General features: G+C 58.4%; 1 protein-coding gene across 1 annotated transcript in view; it reads right to left on the bottom strand.

Moving 5' to 3' along the window:
- DSCAML1 (DS cell adhesion molecule like 1) overlaps positions 1 to 16,562 on the bottom strand; it is a 356,739-nt gene that overhangs the window by 93,378 nt on the left and 246,799 nt on the right. Inside the window, exons 4-6 of the mRNA XM_080642468.1 lie at positions 10,329 to 10,475; positions 4,569 to 4,847; positions 1,086 to 1,361 (exon numbers count right to left, since the gene is read on the bottom strand). Coding sequence (XP_080498594.1) covers positions 1,086 to 1,361; positions 4,569 to 4,847; positions 10,329 to 10,475 — 702 coding nt within the window. The remainder of the gene's footprint in view (positions 1 to 1,085; positions 1,362 to 4,568; positions 4,848 to 10,328; positions 10,476 to 16,562) is intronic.

Genomic DNA, 16,562 nt, shown 5'->3' with positions numbered 1-16,562 from the left:
GGGGATCTGAGTATAAATTCCTCATCCAGAGGCTGCGAGGATTAAACGAACTAATGCATTAAAGATGCTTAGGACAGGACTTTGTAAGTGCTTCATAAAACATTACTCTCTCAGCTTTTCCCTCTCTACTCTCCCTCCTCCCTTTATTAATAAAGGCAGAGGTGCAGAGGTTAACTCTGTGTGGAACTGGGGCCTGACCCAGCCGGACCTGTGGAGTCGGGTTCCATTTCTCATTCTGTGGAACCAGGGCCTGACCCAGCCGGACCTGTGGAGTCGGGTTCCATTTCTCATTCTGGCAGAAGGGGGTTGGGGGGTGAGGGGTGATGGTGCTCTAGCAAACAGCCTGCAGTTTGAGGCTTAAAGTGCAAGCCGCCCAGAGGCCGTGCTGGCGGGGTCTGTGGCTGGGCCTGGTCTTGGCCGACCACACAGGCTGGCCCCAGAGATTAACTGTGCCCAGCTTCCTCCGGGGACACTGTCCTTGTTCCCCACCCAGGCGAGGAGGAGCCCTGGCCTTCCTTCCATACAGGATTGGTGTAAAGGGTAAAATGGGTATTAAAAACCCAAAACAAACATAAAAAAGAAAGCAAGGCAAATATAACATGCACTCCACACCCACCCACATGTCACATCAAAATGCTGATGTGAATCCAACATTCTGCCACTCTCAGCCCCTGCCCATTTCTGGGGGCCCCTTATCTCAAACTTGGGGAGAGCCGGTGCCTGGCAGAGTCAGATGCCCGCTGGGTCACTGCCTGCTCTCCTCTGCCTCATTTCTGGGTGTCCCTCCGCTCTACTCCCTGCCCTTCCCACCAGCCTCGTTTTCCATGTCCCTGCTCTAAGCTGACCGGCAATTCCCCTTGGGCAAGTGACCGAAAATCTCAATTTCCTCAACTGCAAGACGGAACCATTAAACAAGGATCTCCCCAGCGTCCTTGGGAGGGTTAACTAAGGCAGCATCTGCCTGGGATGCAGAAAGAGCCGCCCCGTGTCTCCCATCCGGGGGCAGGCAGGCGCCTGGGCCCGGGCACCTCCCGGCAGGGCTTTGGAGTCCCGAAACCACCTTCTGAACGGGCTGCCCCGCTCACCCTCCAGCACCACGATGGCGAAGTCCTGGGCGGTCTGGGCCTTGCGGGTGGCGAAGCACTGGTAGGCCCCCGAGTGGCTCTTCTGGGCCGAGGCGATGAGCAGCGTCTCGTTGCTGAGCCCGCGGATGGAGATGGCCTCGTCAGGCAGCACCGGCTCGGTGTTGCGGTACCAGCGGATGGTGTACTCGGGGGAGCCCATGGGCGCGCAGGAGAGGATGACTGTGCTGCCAATGCCGGTCTTCAGCTTCTTTGGTGTCAGGGTCACATGGAGGGGGTCTGGGCCAGGCCGGGGAGAGAGCAGGGCGAACAGGGGAGAAATGGGCTCCGTGTGGGTGAGTGTGGCTGTGGGTGCACCGTGATCATCAGAGGCCCTGGTGCCAGAGCCCTGGGCGGAAGGAGCTGGGACTGGTGAATTTCCCTCTGGGCCTCAGCTTACTCATCTGTGAAATGGCAGTCAGGCCAAGAGATGTCTCTGCTGTTCTGAGGGGCTGTGCTTTCTGGGGGTCCTTTGCTCCGTGGGGCTGTGGCGCTCCCTGCAGCTCCTGAGTTGGATGGGGGACTGACTGGCTCATCATCCTGCTGTCACCCACCCCAGACTCCAGGGAACACCTGGACCCACCACTCACCTCTTACCCCACAGAGCCAATCCTGCCTTCTGCTGGTCTGCCTTCCTTGATACACCCCAGGCCATCTGCTCCTCACCCACCACAGCTGCCCTGCTGCAGACCCGGCTCCCGGCCTGGCCCCCGGCAGTCTGCTCACCCCTGCCTCCTGTCTCCCGTGTCCCCCCATCTGTCCCCGCGCTGCCACCTGCCACTGCCCCGCTCAGAACTTCCATGGCCCAGCAGCTCAGGGTGGCATTTAAGGGCACCAGGCCCCATGGGACCTGCCTCTCGTCTCAGGAGCAGCCTCTAGAGGCAGCCTGCCCGCACCCCGTGGTCTACTCCTACCCTAGGGCCTGGCCTGGAGTGTCGCCACCCCTTTACCTAATTCCTTCTCATCCTCCACCCTGAGCTCAGGGGTCATCTCTTCCAGGAAGCCTTCCGCCCCCCACAGGCCGGGTTCAGGGTCCCTCTTCGGGCCTCCCTGGGTGCACTAACGCCATGCTAAGCACGTGGTCTTTAATCACCTCTGTGTCTGTCTCTCCCTCTAGACTGTGAGCCACCTGAGAGCCGGGTGATCCCTGATGGGCAGAGGATCGAGCCTGCAGCTGAGGTGACCAGAATCGAACCCCAAACCTCTCTATCTTTCTATCATGCTGCTTCCTGAGTCCTGTTCATCAATGGCCGCACTGGCCGCCTGGTTCCCAGCCCCGGGTGGCCTCTCTCCCCTCATCTCCATGGCCCTGAGGGCCTAGCGAGGAGGCCAAGACCCCTCCAGGGAGGCGGACGACAGGAGACGAGACACTGAGGTCCGTCTGGTGGGTGCAGCCAGCCTGGGCCGCTCATGCCAGCTCTCCCTCCTGGCTCCCAGCCTCCGTCTGTGCCCAGGAAGTGCCAGTGCCCAGTGGGACAGGCAGCCCTGCTCGCCCACCAGGCCTCCCAGCCCTGCCAGCCATGCTCTCCTCACTGTCCTGCTGGGCGTGGAGGCAGCATGGGTGGGGGTTTGGTTGCAGAATTGGGGCGGGGGGAGTAGGAAAAGCACTGCTTCCCCCTCCGTGACCCTGGCTGAGAAGGGCTCTTGGAGAAGACGGAAGACAGAGAGAAGCCATGTCACTCCTCTTTGAACCCAGGTCTCCAGCCTGGGTGTGGGGGAGGGTGGGAGCTGAGGGTCTGAGGAGAACAGCTGTGCATGGGCACACAGGGCCAGGGTGCCAACCACTGTGGGCAGTGACTTGCTGTGCACCTGTGTGTGTGCCAGGATGTGAGCATGTACAGCAGAGGGATGTGTGTGTCTGGGTATGTGCACCCTGTACATGTGCACGCGTGTGCGGGGTAGTCTGTGTGTGTGTGTGTGTGTGTGTGTGTGAGTACCTGCTTGCCTGTACGTGCTGTGGACACCAGATTACCCAGAGTCAAGTTTGCTCATTTTCCAAGGATTTGGGGTTATGTCCTGATCTGTTCCCCGAGACCATGTATGAGTGTGAATGTGAGTGTGAGTGTGAGCGTGAATGTGTGTGCAGCAGGAGCGTGGGGAGGGGGAAGGTAACTTAGACCAAACCCTTTTGGACAGTGCTCAGTGCAGGAAGTGGGGGGCACCCTGGTCCCTCTGTCGGCCTCTCTGCGCCCCGGCCTGTGTGTCGGAGGAAACCCAGACCCTGGGGCTCTCAGCACTCTCGCCCACGTCTCTGGGTCTCACTGTCACTCCCAGAACATGTCCTGGGGCTCCTCCTGCTCTTTTAGGGTCTCAGTGAGTTCCAGTCAGGAGGGACCTTTCAGCAGAGCAGATTGACACATCGACCTGTCGGAACCCCTGGGCTGTGCGGAGGAGGCTGGGCCCCATCTGGGCTGAATGCGGCACCAGGCCCCGGAGGCCGGCCCGGGAGAGGTTGGGCTCTCTGGTCCCACCCAAGGGCCTGCAGACCTGCAGCTCTGTGATCCTGAGACCTGGTGAAGGGGGTGGTGGGGTGGCTGGTGAGGGGGGTGGCGAGGGGGCAACATGGGGGTGGGTGGGAGCATCTTGGGTGGCCTCCACCCCCGCCCAGGTCGAGTGACCGTCTTGCTGCCATCAGGTACCACCATGTTCAGGAGTCAGGCCACTGTTCAGGACTCAGGCCCATGGGAGTGAGGCCCCCAAGTGTCTCCGAACCTGGCCCCACGACTGTCAGCAGCTCCCTGCAGCCCACAGAGCAGACACTCAGAGTCAGACTCGGTGCCAGAGTGAGGAGGCCTCTTCACTTTACAGAGGGCAACGTGAGGCCGGGCCAGCGGAGATGGGGGAGAGGGGGGTGGTACAGAGGGGGCCCCTGGGCCTCACCAATCCTGCTCCAGGGCTCTTCCCTGCATCAGCCCTCTGCGTCTCCCCGCCTCTGCACCCAGGGCCTCTCTGCTCCCTTGGGCCCTGAGCTGGGCAGGAGCAGGAAGGATCACCCCCGGAAGGACGCCTGGGCTGTTTCCATCCAGTGTCTGATGGGACAGTTATGTTCTCTTTAATGCAGCAACGTCCGCTGGGTTCCCTTTGTACAGACGCTGTCTCCTTCCACAGCCAGAAACCCTGCAAACCTGCCCCCATCACCCTCTTGGGCCCATCTGACCTTGTGACCTCTGGGAGGTAGGAAGCCAGGGACCCTAATCCCATTGCACAGAAGAGGGCACTGAGGCTGTGTCACAGGGTGTGACCTGCCCAAGGTCAGTTACTCTCTCATAGTGCTGGAGCCAGACGCAGGTCTCCTGCTTTGCCTCTCCCAGCCAGGAGATGGTCCCCGGGGCGGCCAGAGGCAGGCGCAGCTGCCCCCAGGCCCCTCCCCTCCCCCTTGGTGCTCTTAAAGGCCACTGTCAAGGTCACTGTCAAGGACAGGGCTGGAAGAGCAGCTTCCCCACTCACCTATGACTGTGAGGGTGCCTGTGGCCTCTGCTGAGCCGAAGGTGTTGGTGACCTCACAGATGTAGGTGCCGCTGTCCTCGGTCCGCAGGTCGCTGATGGTCAGCCCTGTGACATGGTTGGTCCAGCGGTTGTCGCCTGGGAGGGGCCTGCCATCCTTGAGCCAGCGGACGGCGGGGGTGGGGTAGCCGGAGGCGGTGCAGGGGAGCTCCACGGTGTGGCCGGCCCACACCTCCTGGGAGTGGAAGCTGTCCAGGATGGCGGGGCCGGACTCAGCAGGGTCTGGAAGGAAGAGCGTGTGACTGGCCCCGGTGGCCCTGAGCTGGGTGCCGTGGGGCTGGGGGAGGGAAGGCAGCACCTGGAGCAGGACCCTGCTGCCCACTGGTGCCCAGAGGAGCAACACCCAGTGTGGGAGGGTTCTCGGGGTCTCCCTGAGCCAGTCACTGACCCAAACTCCTGCTCCTGCTGGATGGAGGCCCTGAGACCCCGGGCCGGGAGCAGAGGCTGGGGAAAGACAGGCTGGCTCAGCTAGAAGGACAGACAGACAGAGGACGGGAAGGGAAGAGCCTGAGGTGCAGAGGAAGAGTGTGCAGCCCCTCACACTGCAGCCCATGCAGGCTGGCCAGCCTCGGGAGCAGCGAGTCCCTGTGACATGAGAGTCGTGGTCTGGGGCTGGAGATGATGAGGAAGGCTTGGTCTGGGCCTCAGCCTGGCCTGTGGGTGCCCCTCAGGATGGGGGACAATTGCCTGCCCTGTCCCGTCACCACACCAGCAGTCGGGTAGATAGTGCACTTCCCCAGCACCCAGAAGGGCTTGCAAGCTAAGCCTTTTGCAAACACCCTCATAGCCCCCAACAATTACCCACTGTTTGCTTTTCCAAACCAAGAGAAGGCAGTGACGCAGGACCTGAGCCCTAGACCCCGAGGCCCAAGGCCTGAGCAGGCCGGTCCGTGAGTGACGGCCGTGCCACTTCCGGTGGTGCCCGCTGCTCGCTCAGGCGGGCGCTCACTCTGACAAGCCCCCTGGGCTCCTTCCCCTGGGGCCTCCCCTGCTGTGACTGCTCCTCAGGCTTCCCTGCAGCCACAGGACACAATGCACGCCTGCCCTGAGCTCCAAGGCCCCCATGATTAGTTCCCACCGCACTCCTGGCCTGGCCCGTCTACACTGCCTCCCACCTCATCTCAGCTGCTCACACTTGTGCCTGTGGGTCCCCTGTGTCCCCACCTCCTGGGCCAGCTTCTCCTCCTCTCTCAGAGCAGCTTAAGCACCAATCCTTGGGACGGTGCCCCCTGCTCCCCTCCCTGGACAGGCCACTCTCGCTGGGCTCCCAGAGCTTCCTTTTTCCTTCATTTTATTTTCAAACAATCTCTTCTTTTTAAAGAAACATTTGAAAGTGTAATATATACACATGAAGGTGTGGGCGAGTGTACAGTATGTGAAAAGGGAGGTTTCCCCCGCCCCCCCACCCACCGCTCTCCCAGGAGAAATCACTGTCCGTCCCCCACGGCCCTCGCAAGCAGCAGTGAGCACCAGGGGACTGTGGGCACCTCGGGGCAGTGTGGACCCATCGCTGTATCTCCAGGGTCTGGCACTGAGCAGGGCCCGGCTTGGCACCATTCGTGTCTGAGGAGGTTGAGCGAGGCGCGCAGCGTGGACGGGCAGGTCCCCCCACTGCATAGCCTCCCAGGCTCAGGGACCCGCAGCGCTGGCTCAGGGGCCTGGCGGGCTCCCCTGGATGAGGACCTGAGACCAGAGCGAAGCAGAGACCTGCTGGGGTCAGACCGCAGAGCCCAGAGCAGAACCAGGTCGCCCACACCTGGCTCAGCAAGTGGGATGGAGGTGGACTCATCCAGTGCTGAGCGCACTCAAGGGTGACGGAGCCCCTGCATCCTCCTGGGCTCAGGGCAGTTCCCTCGCCCCAGCTCAGCTCCCTGGAGGGGACCGGGCTGGACATTGTCCTCCCTGGGAAGGACTTCCTGGAGGCTCTGCTCCCTTCCACCTCCCACTGCTCTCGCATGAGCCCCGGTGGGACACACGAGACCCCGTGCAGATGCAGGGGTCACAGGTCACTAGTGCCCTTGGGTGCGTATGGTCCCTCAGCACCTACTTCCTCATCTGCATGGGAGGCGGAGGGGTGGGCGCCTCCAGCATGGCAACGTGTGAGCTCTGGCTCGACAGATGTGGCACCACCGTGCAGACGTGGCACCATCGTGGGGACGTGCCACCACTGCTGTGTGGATGTGGCACCACCATAGGGACGTGGCACCGCCATGTGGACTTGTCACCACCGCTGTGTGGATGTGGCACCACCGTGCAGATGTGGCAAGGCCGTGCGGACGTGCCGGGCAACTGCTCTGAGGCCTCCCTGCCTGCCAGTTTCTGAGGCTCTAACCCCACCCCCTGTGGGAATGGTTGGGATAAACAAACACGGTGCCAGGGAAGAATTACTCAATGTGACACTTAATTGATGCAAAACACACAAATTCTGTGGCACACGCGGAATTTACAAGCGGAGGGGCTGACAGGCCGCGGAGGAGGAGCAGGGGATTAATCAGCGAGGCTCAGGCGTGAAATTAGATTCTGAGGGAGAGAAACCACTTTCCTTCTCGGGAGCGGAGGAAGCGCTGTGGCGTGTGCAGCCAGGGCTCGGCATTGCTGGGCCAGAGTGGGCTGGGGAGATGGGTGCTGGGCCCTGAAAAACCCCGGGTGCTGGGCTGGGGGCACCCAGGCGCCCTGGGAGGCTGAACAGTGTTTCCCAGAAGGACACCCCAGACACGGCTCCGGCCCTGGCTCTGGACTCTGTGACCTGGGGAGCTTGTTCTGGTCTCAGCCTCTCTGGGCCTGGGTACCTCTTTTATAAAAGCCATGACACGCCTTGTCCACAGAGCGGAGGCCCCTGAAAGCACTTGTAGCCGGAAGAAAACACCCGATGCATGGGGGTTAGTGGAAGGCTGTGTTTTAGGGACGCACACTGTTCTTGCAACTGCCTCCTCTACTTAGGAAAATACAAAACACGGACATTGTCCCCCCGCCCCACGCCTGGGAAATGTAGAAGGAATAAGAACCAGCAGCAATAGCAACAACACTCCTCCAAGCTGCCTGCAGCAGGACCCTATTTAATTTGCACGACCCTCGGGGTACATTTTGTCACGCCCGCCTGACAGAGGAGGTGGTGGAGGCTTGGAGACCTCTTTGCTCTGATGCTGGTTGCACAGCTGGTGCTCAGTGGGGCGAGGCTGGAAGTGTGGCTGCTTCATGTCATGGCTCCCCTCCTTCCCTCCCTTTCACTCCATCAATCACTCTGAGGATGAAGGAGCTTCTGATGTGGCTGTGGCTCTCACCCTCATCTATGCCCACCCACAGCGCTCGGCCCTGTGCACTGGCCCCACCTGTTCTTCTTGCCTTTGGGCCTGGGGAACAGGAGGGGTGGCCATTCTTTGGGGTTGTGTCAGGCTCAGACCCCTCGGCCACCAGGTGCCTCCGCCCAGACACCCTGCTACCTCTCCCATCCCTGGTCTAGCTGCTGGCCCAGAGCTTCTGGCTGGGCAGGGCCATGTCTTTCCAGCCCCAGCCCCAGGGGCTCACGGGGCTCTGGCCACAGAATGAAACATCTCAGCTGAAAGCCGCAGTACCTGGGACTGCCCCCACCCTCACTCTGGAAGTGGGTCTGAAATGTTGGGGGCCGTGGGGCTGGAGGCTGAGGCCTGACAGGCACTCTTCCACCCCATTCCCCTCTCCATGGTCTCACTCCAGATCAGTTGTATTTTTGCCAAGACAAGCAGCTTGCAGATCGCCTGGTCGCATCCCATCCCGTCACAGCAGGGCTCTCCCCTGGCTCCCTCGCTCCCTTCCCTCCACTCTCTGCTGCTCCCTGTAGGCCCCTTCCACGCTGTGAAATGTCTTTCTCTCCCGAGCTTGAGCCTCTCCCCTTTGTCTGTCTGGGCGCCTTCCTGTCCTCATTTCTGTCTCTCTGTGTGGGCTGTGTGTCTGATTCTCTGCCCACCCTCTCCTTCTCACAGCTGGTGGGCCATAAAGACCGAAGGAGAAGGGCTGGTGTCTCCTCCAGTTTAACAAGTGTCTTTTCTGAGGGAATCCCGTTAATCCCCTCCAAAGTGGAGGTGAAATTAGTAGGATGGAGGGCTAAATATTTGTGCCAGGGCAAGGACAGGCCTGCAGGAGGTGGGGTATCCGTGTCTTCCCCACGCCGTGTGGGCAGCATGCGGATGAGAGCGAAGCAGCATGCACAGGCAAGTCCCTGTGACCCGGATGGCACCATGGACACATTTGGGAATTAAGTGGCCGATCCCTACGTCCAGCCCCGAAGATGGAGCCGCGTAGTGCAGCCCCCTTTCCTCACCCGATGACAGCACAGTTCCCTTTGTCATTGGTTAATTCCATAACTGTTTATTGAGTACCTACTATGTGCCAGGCATAGGGCCAGGTGCAGGAGGCACCAGGAGGCATCAGAAACCCTAATCCTTGCCCTCCTGGCTCCTGTTCCCTTGGTCTTGCCTACAAATGAGAGAAGAACCTGGCAAAAGCCACCTGCTGGCCAGGGCAGTCCTCCCCACACCACACCACGTCAGAGGTGCCGGCATCAGAGCCATCACCCAGTCCGGCTCCTCTTCCAGAGGCCCAGAGAGGTGGCATGATTTGGGGGGTCTAGTCTCCAAACCAGGAGTTCTGACCATCAGGCCATCCTCCTTCCCAAAGCCGCTCCAATCCCATCTCTTCAAGAGCAGAACTTTTCAAACTGCAGGCCACAACGGTTAGGAAGTTGTCACACCCGGGGGTGAGGCCGTAGCCAGCATTTAGGTGAACTAGTTGGGAGAGGATGCAACAGGGAAGGTGAGCGCGCATGGCCTGCAGGTGTCAGGAAGCACCAGCGACTGCGAGGCCCTGAGGAGCATGGCTGGGGGCCGCTGCTGGGAAAGCAGGTCCCAGAAAGCTGGCCTCAGGGGCTCCACGCGCCCCTGTTCTCTCTGTGGTTGAGTGTGCGTGTGTGGTTCCTGGCCCCTTCCCTGAGGGTCGGCCGCTGGGGTCAGGGTTCGAGTTCTGGTAAAGCGCTGGCTTCCCTAAGCTCTGCTTTTCTCACCTGTAGAAATAGGAAGAACAGCACACACCTCACAGGCGAGGGTGTGCCTGACAGACAGCACAGGAGGGGAAGCACTGGCACCGGGCTTCAGGGAATCTTAGCCTCCAGCCCTCCTTAAGCTGCAGTAATCATTCCAGAAGAATCCTTTATTTAATGTGGACATATCTGTGTTCACAAATACTCTTCTGCCTACTTTCAAATGCTGTGAGGTAGGCTACCACAAAAAATGTAAATGTACTTATAAATAGATAAAATAAAATCTTAAAAGTACTTAGAGATAGAAGGAAAATAAAAAAGCTCCCTAACCCAACTTAATCTAATGAAATCTAAGCAAATCTAATCATTGTTATGGTTGAGCATCGGATTTTATCTATGAGCTTCCTAGCAGCAAAGGCAAAGAGAGCATGGGGAGGGGGGAGGGGGGCGTTTGATAAATAGTGACACAGTTCCTCAGGAGAGTGGGCCTTCCTCAGGCATAGACTCCTATAAATAATTTATCTTTTGCGTCCTTATATGAAGGGCACCCCAAAACAAACTGGGCAAGGTTTGCCCCAGTGATTCCATACCAGTCCTTTAACCTTCTCGGAGACTCTCTGATCCATGGTGTGGACATGCCCAGTCTCAGGGCTGGGCTAGGGCGCCCTCACTCCCCTCCTCCCCCGGCCTACCTGTCACAGAGAGGCGGGCCCCATTGCTCTGCCGGGTCTCCCCGCTGTACTTGTGCTTGGTGATGCAGCGGTAGGTGGAGAGGGCGTCCTCCTTCTGCACGTCGGAGATGTACAGCCCGCCGTGGAAAGTAATAAAAAACCTGTTTTCTGGAGACACAAGCAGGATGTGGCCCATTACTCCCCCATCTGGGCAAATACCAGAAGCAACTAGGGTGGCCCTCCCCCTGCCAGGACTACTGCCCAGGGAGAGGAAGGGAAGGGGAAAAGGGTGAAGTTGGTGCAGGCTCAAAGGCAGGGTAACAGCTCCAATAGATGAGGAGTCTCTATATGCAAACAAACAAAAGTCACAGTAATTGTTCCTTTAAGTCAGTGGTCGGCAAACTCATTAGTCAACAGAGCCAAATATCAACAGTACAACGATTGAAATTTCTTTTGAGAGCCGAAAATCGACTTCTGCACATGGGCCACAAAGTTTCAATCACACTGTATGTGGGCGCCCGCACGTGGTATTTTGTGGAAGAGCCACACTCAAGGGGCCAAAGAGCCGCATGTGGCTCGCGAGCCGCAGTTTGCCGACCACTGCTTTAAGTGTAAACGCCTTGGGGTTTTACAGAAAGACATGGGACTTGAGAGTCAGAGGAGATCTGGGTTCCAATATGACTCTTCCTTTTATTGGCTGTGTGACCTTGAGCAAATTACTTAACCTCTCTGAGCCTTATCTGTACAAGGAGGTGCAAATAATACTTCATACAGTGGCTGTAAAGATTAAAAAAATAACAAAGTGTCTGGTATAAGGTAAGTACTCATTTGGCGAACAGAAGTCCTCATCTGTCTTACTCTTTGCAAGAGCTTGCAAAGGTCTTTCATATGCATTGCGTTTTTGTTCTTACACCTGCCAGAGATGTTATCTCCATTGTCAGGACACAGCCCCTAAGTGGACGGGACTCAGGCCTTCTGGTTCCAGCTCTCCCTCTGCATTGAACTAAACACAGGCCTGATCCTCTTCTCACAATTTCCAGGGTTCTAACTGGAAATTAGAACTGGAGGAGTCAGAGCTGCTCTTACTAGTAAAAGGGGAGCCTGTGAACCTGAGAGTAGGGGAGGGGCTTGCACTTATTTGACTTTGGGCTTCCTTAGCTCAGGTCCGTGTCCTCCCACCCCAGACCCAGCCGGACAGAGACTGAGCACTAACTCTGCTGCTCTCTGGGGGCCCCACTTCTTCACCAGGTGTGCAGGGGAGACCCTGCCACTGCCATGGGGAGGGCCTGGCATCAGGCCCTTGATGCTGACCGAGAAGGAAGCTGGGGGGCGGGGAGGGTAACGCTGGTGTGGGGAGGACCTGCCAGGAATGTCAGGCCCTCACAGGGAGGCAGGCTGGGTGCTCCGTACCTTCCCATCCTATTATCTGGAGGTCGGCATCCCCCCAGCCATGGGCTGAGTGACCCCCTCAGCCAATGACAAGAGCTCTGATACTGGCTCACCCTCCCTCCTCACAGGAATATTTAGTGGTGTCCCACCCTCCATGCACGAGCTCACGATTTCTGCATCTGGAGATGGGGACCTCCGCAAAGGACACTTTCTGCAGGAGGCTGTACAGGTGCAGGCTGAAAACTGCAGTGTCTGGCCACATCTTTTTTTGTTTAAATATATATATATATATATATATATATATATATATATATATATATATATATATTTTTTTTTTTTTTTTATAGCAAAGGTGGAGATTTATTGAAGAACAAGTACAGACTCCCATGTGGGGAGAGGGAAGAGTCTCACAGAATGGACTCCCAAGTAGGGAGGGGGAAAGGGTCCCCTAAATATATTTTTATGGATTTCAGAGAGGAAGGGAGAGGGGGAGAGAGATGGAAACATCAATGATGAGAGAGAATCATTGATCAGCTGCCTCCTGCACACCCCCAACCCGGGCATGTGCCCTGACCGGAAATCGAACCGTGACCTCCTGGTTCATAGCTGGGCGCCCACATCTTTGACAAAGGTTCTCCAGCCTTCATTTGAGTATCTCCCGGGCTGGGGAGCTCACCTCCTGCCAGAGACCCAGCCAGAGTCCAGGGCTCTGACCTGCAGCCAGACCTTCCTTGTTCGCAGTCGGCCTCGTGAGGCTCCCTCTGTGGCTCCCCCCATGAGCGCTGCTTTTGCCACGGAGCCTGCAGACTCCCTACACCTGTACTGCTCACTCTCCCTCACACACCGGAGGCAGCCATCCTGACCTTTGATTTTCCTTCCGGTTATGCATCTTGGGATTTTATTTTTTAACAGTTATTTCTTTCATGTGGGTTCAAATAACGTCATCACTCTGGTGGGTCTCTTGCTTCTTAATAAACTTTGGTGTATCTACAAATCCTCTAATTCTTTCTCCCCTCTCCCTCCCTTTCTTCCTGCCTTCCTCTCTCCCACTCGCTAATCTTTGTATACAACTAGACCTACTATGTGCCTGGCACATTGCCTAGTGGTGGGGATCTGACAATTGGCCTTATCTGATCAGGGCTTGTAGAGCCAGCCGAACGGCCCGCAGCCTCAGACGCATGCACTTGCTAGAGGCTGGGCGGGAGGGGAGAGGCAGCACCATTGTAGTTCTGCCTCACGCTCTCCTTGTGGTCAACTCAGGGCCCTGGGGTGCCATTTCTCTCTCCCCCTTGGACATGGGCTCTGTCCCAGGCCAGGGACGTCACACGGATCCCTGCTGAGTGCCATCATGTTGGAATTCCGCCCCCCACCCCGTCCCCCCCGAATGAACCGCAGCTTCCTGGCAGCCTGCCAGTCTTCTGGAATGTGGACCCACCCCCTCCAACACAGACCCCACTCAGGGCTGTGGGTAAAAGATGGAATAGAAGCAAGAGGAAGCCAAGCGCTGCTGCCCGCGTTGGAGAGGACCCAGAGGAAGTGCAGAGAAAGCCTGGCTCCCTGCCCCAGACTCCGAATGTGCCCTCATTGTCTCCATGTTGTGGACCGCCCCCCCCCCCCTCAAATGCGGAAGCTCTCCTGCCCTTTATTATGTAACTGGACTGGGACACAGAACTACTGGAGGGGGTTGCTGCCAATCAGGACCAGGGTCAGAGCTGGTGGCTTGGGGACGGGGCGGGGCTGGAGAGTGAGGAAGAACAGGAAAGACTCCAAATCAAGCCTATGAGCCCACAGGTGCTCTGGCCTGGACAACCAGGACCCCACAATGCCCACAGGTGCTCCCCCTGGACAGCCAGGACTCCACCATGCCCACAGGTGCTCCTCCTGGACAGCCAAGACCCCACAATGCCCGAAGGTACTCCCCCTGGACAGCCAGGACTCCACCATGCCCACAGGTGCTCCCCCTGGACAGCCAAGACCCCACAATGCCCGAAGGTACTCCCCCTGGACAGCCAGGACTCCACCATGCCCACAGGTGCTCCCCCTGGACAGCTAGGACCCTACGATGCCCACAGGTGCTCCCCCTGGACAGCCAGGACCCCACGATGCCCACAGGTGCTCCCCCTGAACAGCTAGGACCCCATGATGCCCACAGATGCTCCCCCTGGACAGCCAGGACCCCACGATGCCCACAGGTGCTCCCCCTGGACAGCCAGGACCCCACGATGCCCACAGGTGCTCCCCCTGGACAGCCAGGACCCCACGATGCCCACATGTGCTCCCCCTGGACAGCCAGGACTCCACCATGCCCACAGGTGCTCCCCCTGGACAGCTAGGACCCTACGATGCCCACAGGTGCTCCCCCTGGACAGCCAGGACCCCACGATGCCCACAGGTGCTCCCCCTGGACAGCCAGGACCCCACGATGCCCACAGGTGCTCCCCCTGGACAGCTAGGACCCTACGATGCCCACAGGTGCTCCCCCTGGACAGCCAGGACCCCACGATGCCCACAGGTGCTCCCCCTGGACAGCCAGGACCCCACGATGCCCACAGGTGCTCCCCCTGGACAGCCAGGACCCCACGATGCCCACAGGTGCTCCCCCTGACAGCCAGGACCCCACGATGCCCACAGGTGCTCCCCCTGGACAGCCAGGACCCCACGATGCCCACATGTGCTCCCCCTGGACAGCCAGGACCCCATGATGCCCACAGGTGCTCCCCCTGGACAACCAGGACCCCAGGACCAGGAACACTGGCCCCTGGGATTTTAGGCGAGGAAGGGGTGCTGTGGTGATGGTGGCGGGGAACTGGGGTTTCTATAGTAACAAGCAGCTGCTGCATCTGATGTTTCACATCCTTCATTGTCCTCATTCCCCCTCCCCCCTGCTTGTGAATATTTAATTGCAGTAACATTTCCAGACACAGTGCCCGCCTCCTGAAACAAAGGCGCCTGGAGCTTCAGGGGAAGGAGAAAATGGGGTATTATGTTGATCCCTGGGAGGCCGTGTGCAACTTCACCCTGCACGTGTGCAGAGAGTCAGCGATGGGCCTGCTGGGAAGGAGGGAGCCGGAAGCCTGTGGAGGGAGCAGCAGAGTGAGAGGGGGAAACGGCTAGCCAGCTGGTGAGGGGTCCGAGGACCAGGGCTCCTCACATTGCCAGCCTCCCAGGCTGGCTCTGGCAGAATTTCCTGGTGGCCTGGCAGCCCACCCTCCTCACCCACATGGGACCAGCTACCCCTGGGATGGTGGGGGAGCCGCCATTCCACAGCTTGGTTCCTCCTCCTCAGGGCAGGCTGGTCCAGAGGCAGGATGGAGGGCGTGGCAGCCAGGCCTCTGCCAGCCCCCCAGCCCGAGGCCATTTAGAAATGTGTGTCCGGGACCATTTTTTAAAAAATATATTTTTATTGATTTCAGAGAGGAAGGGAGAGGGAGAGAGAGATAGAAACATCAATGATGATACAGAATCATTGATCGGCTGCCTCCTGCACGCCCCCTATTGGGGATCCAGCTCGCAACCATAAAGGATTGAAATGAGTGCCTTTGTGAGGTAGTGAGTTTCATGTCATTAGGAGTATTTGAGTAGAGGCTGAAGAAACACTTGGCATAGAGGACTTACATATTGAGAGAAATAAATTAGATAATCTATAAGCCCCCCCCCCAGCAATTCATAAATTCCTAACTCAAAAAATGCCAGAGTTGCAAGACCCTTTGGCGATTGATGACGGCAGTGTTATAAATCAGTGTGCGTGCGCTCATTCCACTCCAAGGCCTTTGCTTGTGACGATTCTTTCTGTGCCCACGATGCTCTTTCCTTGGCTCACTCCTGGCCTCATTCAGGTCTACGCTCAAAGTCCAGCTCCTGGCCTGACCCCTCTATCAAAATTAGACTGTGTCCCACATCCTTGCCTAGTTCCTCACCATGACTTTTTGTTTTCAGAGCACGTGGTATTTCTTACGGAGAGCAGGAGGCATTAGTATCTCACCTCCAGAACACAGCTGGCACATAGTAGATGCTCAGTGAACATGTGCTGAATGAATGGACCCTGGCCAGAAGAGCCACCTCCAATGGGGTTAGACAGCTGCACCTCCAGCCTGGAGTCCTGTCCTGTGGTACCCCTTATCCTGAGGGCTCTCTCCTGCTCCAACCACCACTGTCACACTGCAATGCTTTGGGCCACTGTGATCCTTGTCCTGGTCTCCCTGCTCAGCTGAGTCCAGGCTGGGACATTAAAGCAAGACTGATGGTTTGGAGCCAGCAAAAGGGAAGCAAACACAGATGACCACAGGAGCAGGGCAGTCTGGAGCATGGACTGTCGCTGACCCATCTTCAGAGGGAGGCCTTGCAGTGAGTGAACCCACACTTCCCAGGAGCCCCTCAAACACGAGGAGTCCCAGGGCAACTGGGCCCAGGGAGAAGGGCAACTTGTGCAGTGTGCCTGAGCCTGGCCTTCCCTTGTCCCTCCCTCGGGGCGACCCAACCACAGAGGTCACTGGTCCAGGATGGATCCCATTCGAATCCCAGGGTGACCTTCAGACCAGAGGCGTGTGGTGCGGTGGAGGCAGGGGCACGCTGCCTGCTGTGGACAGAGACGTCCTGACCCTGAGCTGCCTAACCCAGAGCTCCAGCTCTGCGCCCTCTCCTCTGCCCACCCCCACCATGGCCCCAGCAGACCCCAGAGGGCGTGGAGCAAGGAGGGGAGGGGAAGAATGGATGGAGCGTTGCCTGGAGACCAGGCTTGGGCCAGGGCAGAAAAGCCACTCAGTCCCTTTTGGAAGGGAAGAGATCCTTAGCCTGTCACGGTCCAGGTCTGTTTCCTGGGGCGGCCTCGGGACGCCAGCCTCTGAGCGCCCTGACTGGTCCCCAGGG

The sequence above is a fragment of the Plecotus auritus genome (genome assembly GCF_963455305.1).
Source record: "Plecotus auritus genome assembly, chromosome: 9".
Taxonomy (NCBI): domain Eukaryota; kingdom Metazoa; phylum Chordata; class Mammalia; order Chiroptera; family Vespertilionidae; genus Plecotus; species Plecotus auritus.
The sequence above is the reverse complement of the archived record's forward strand: the minus strand, read 5'-3'. Positions and strand labels throughout refer to the sequence as shown.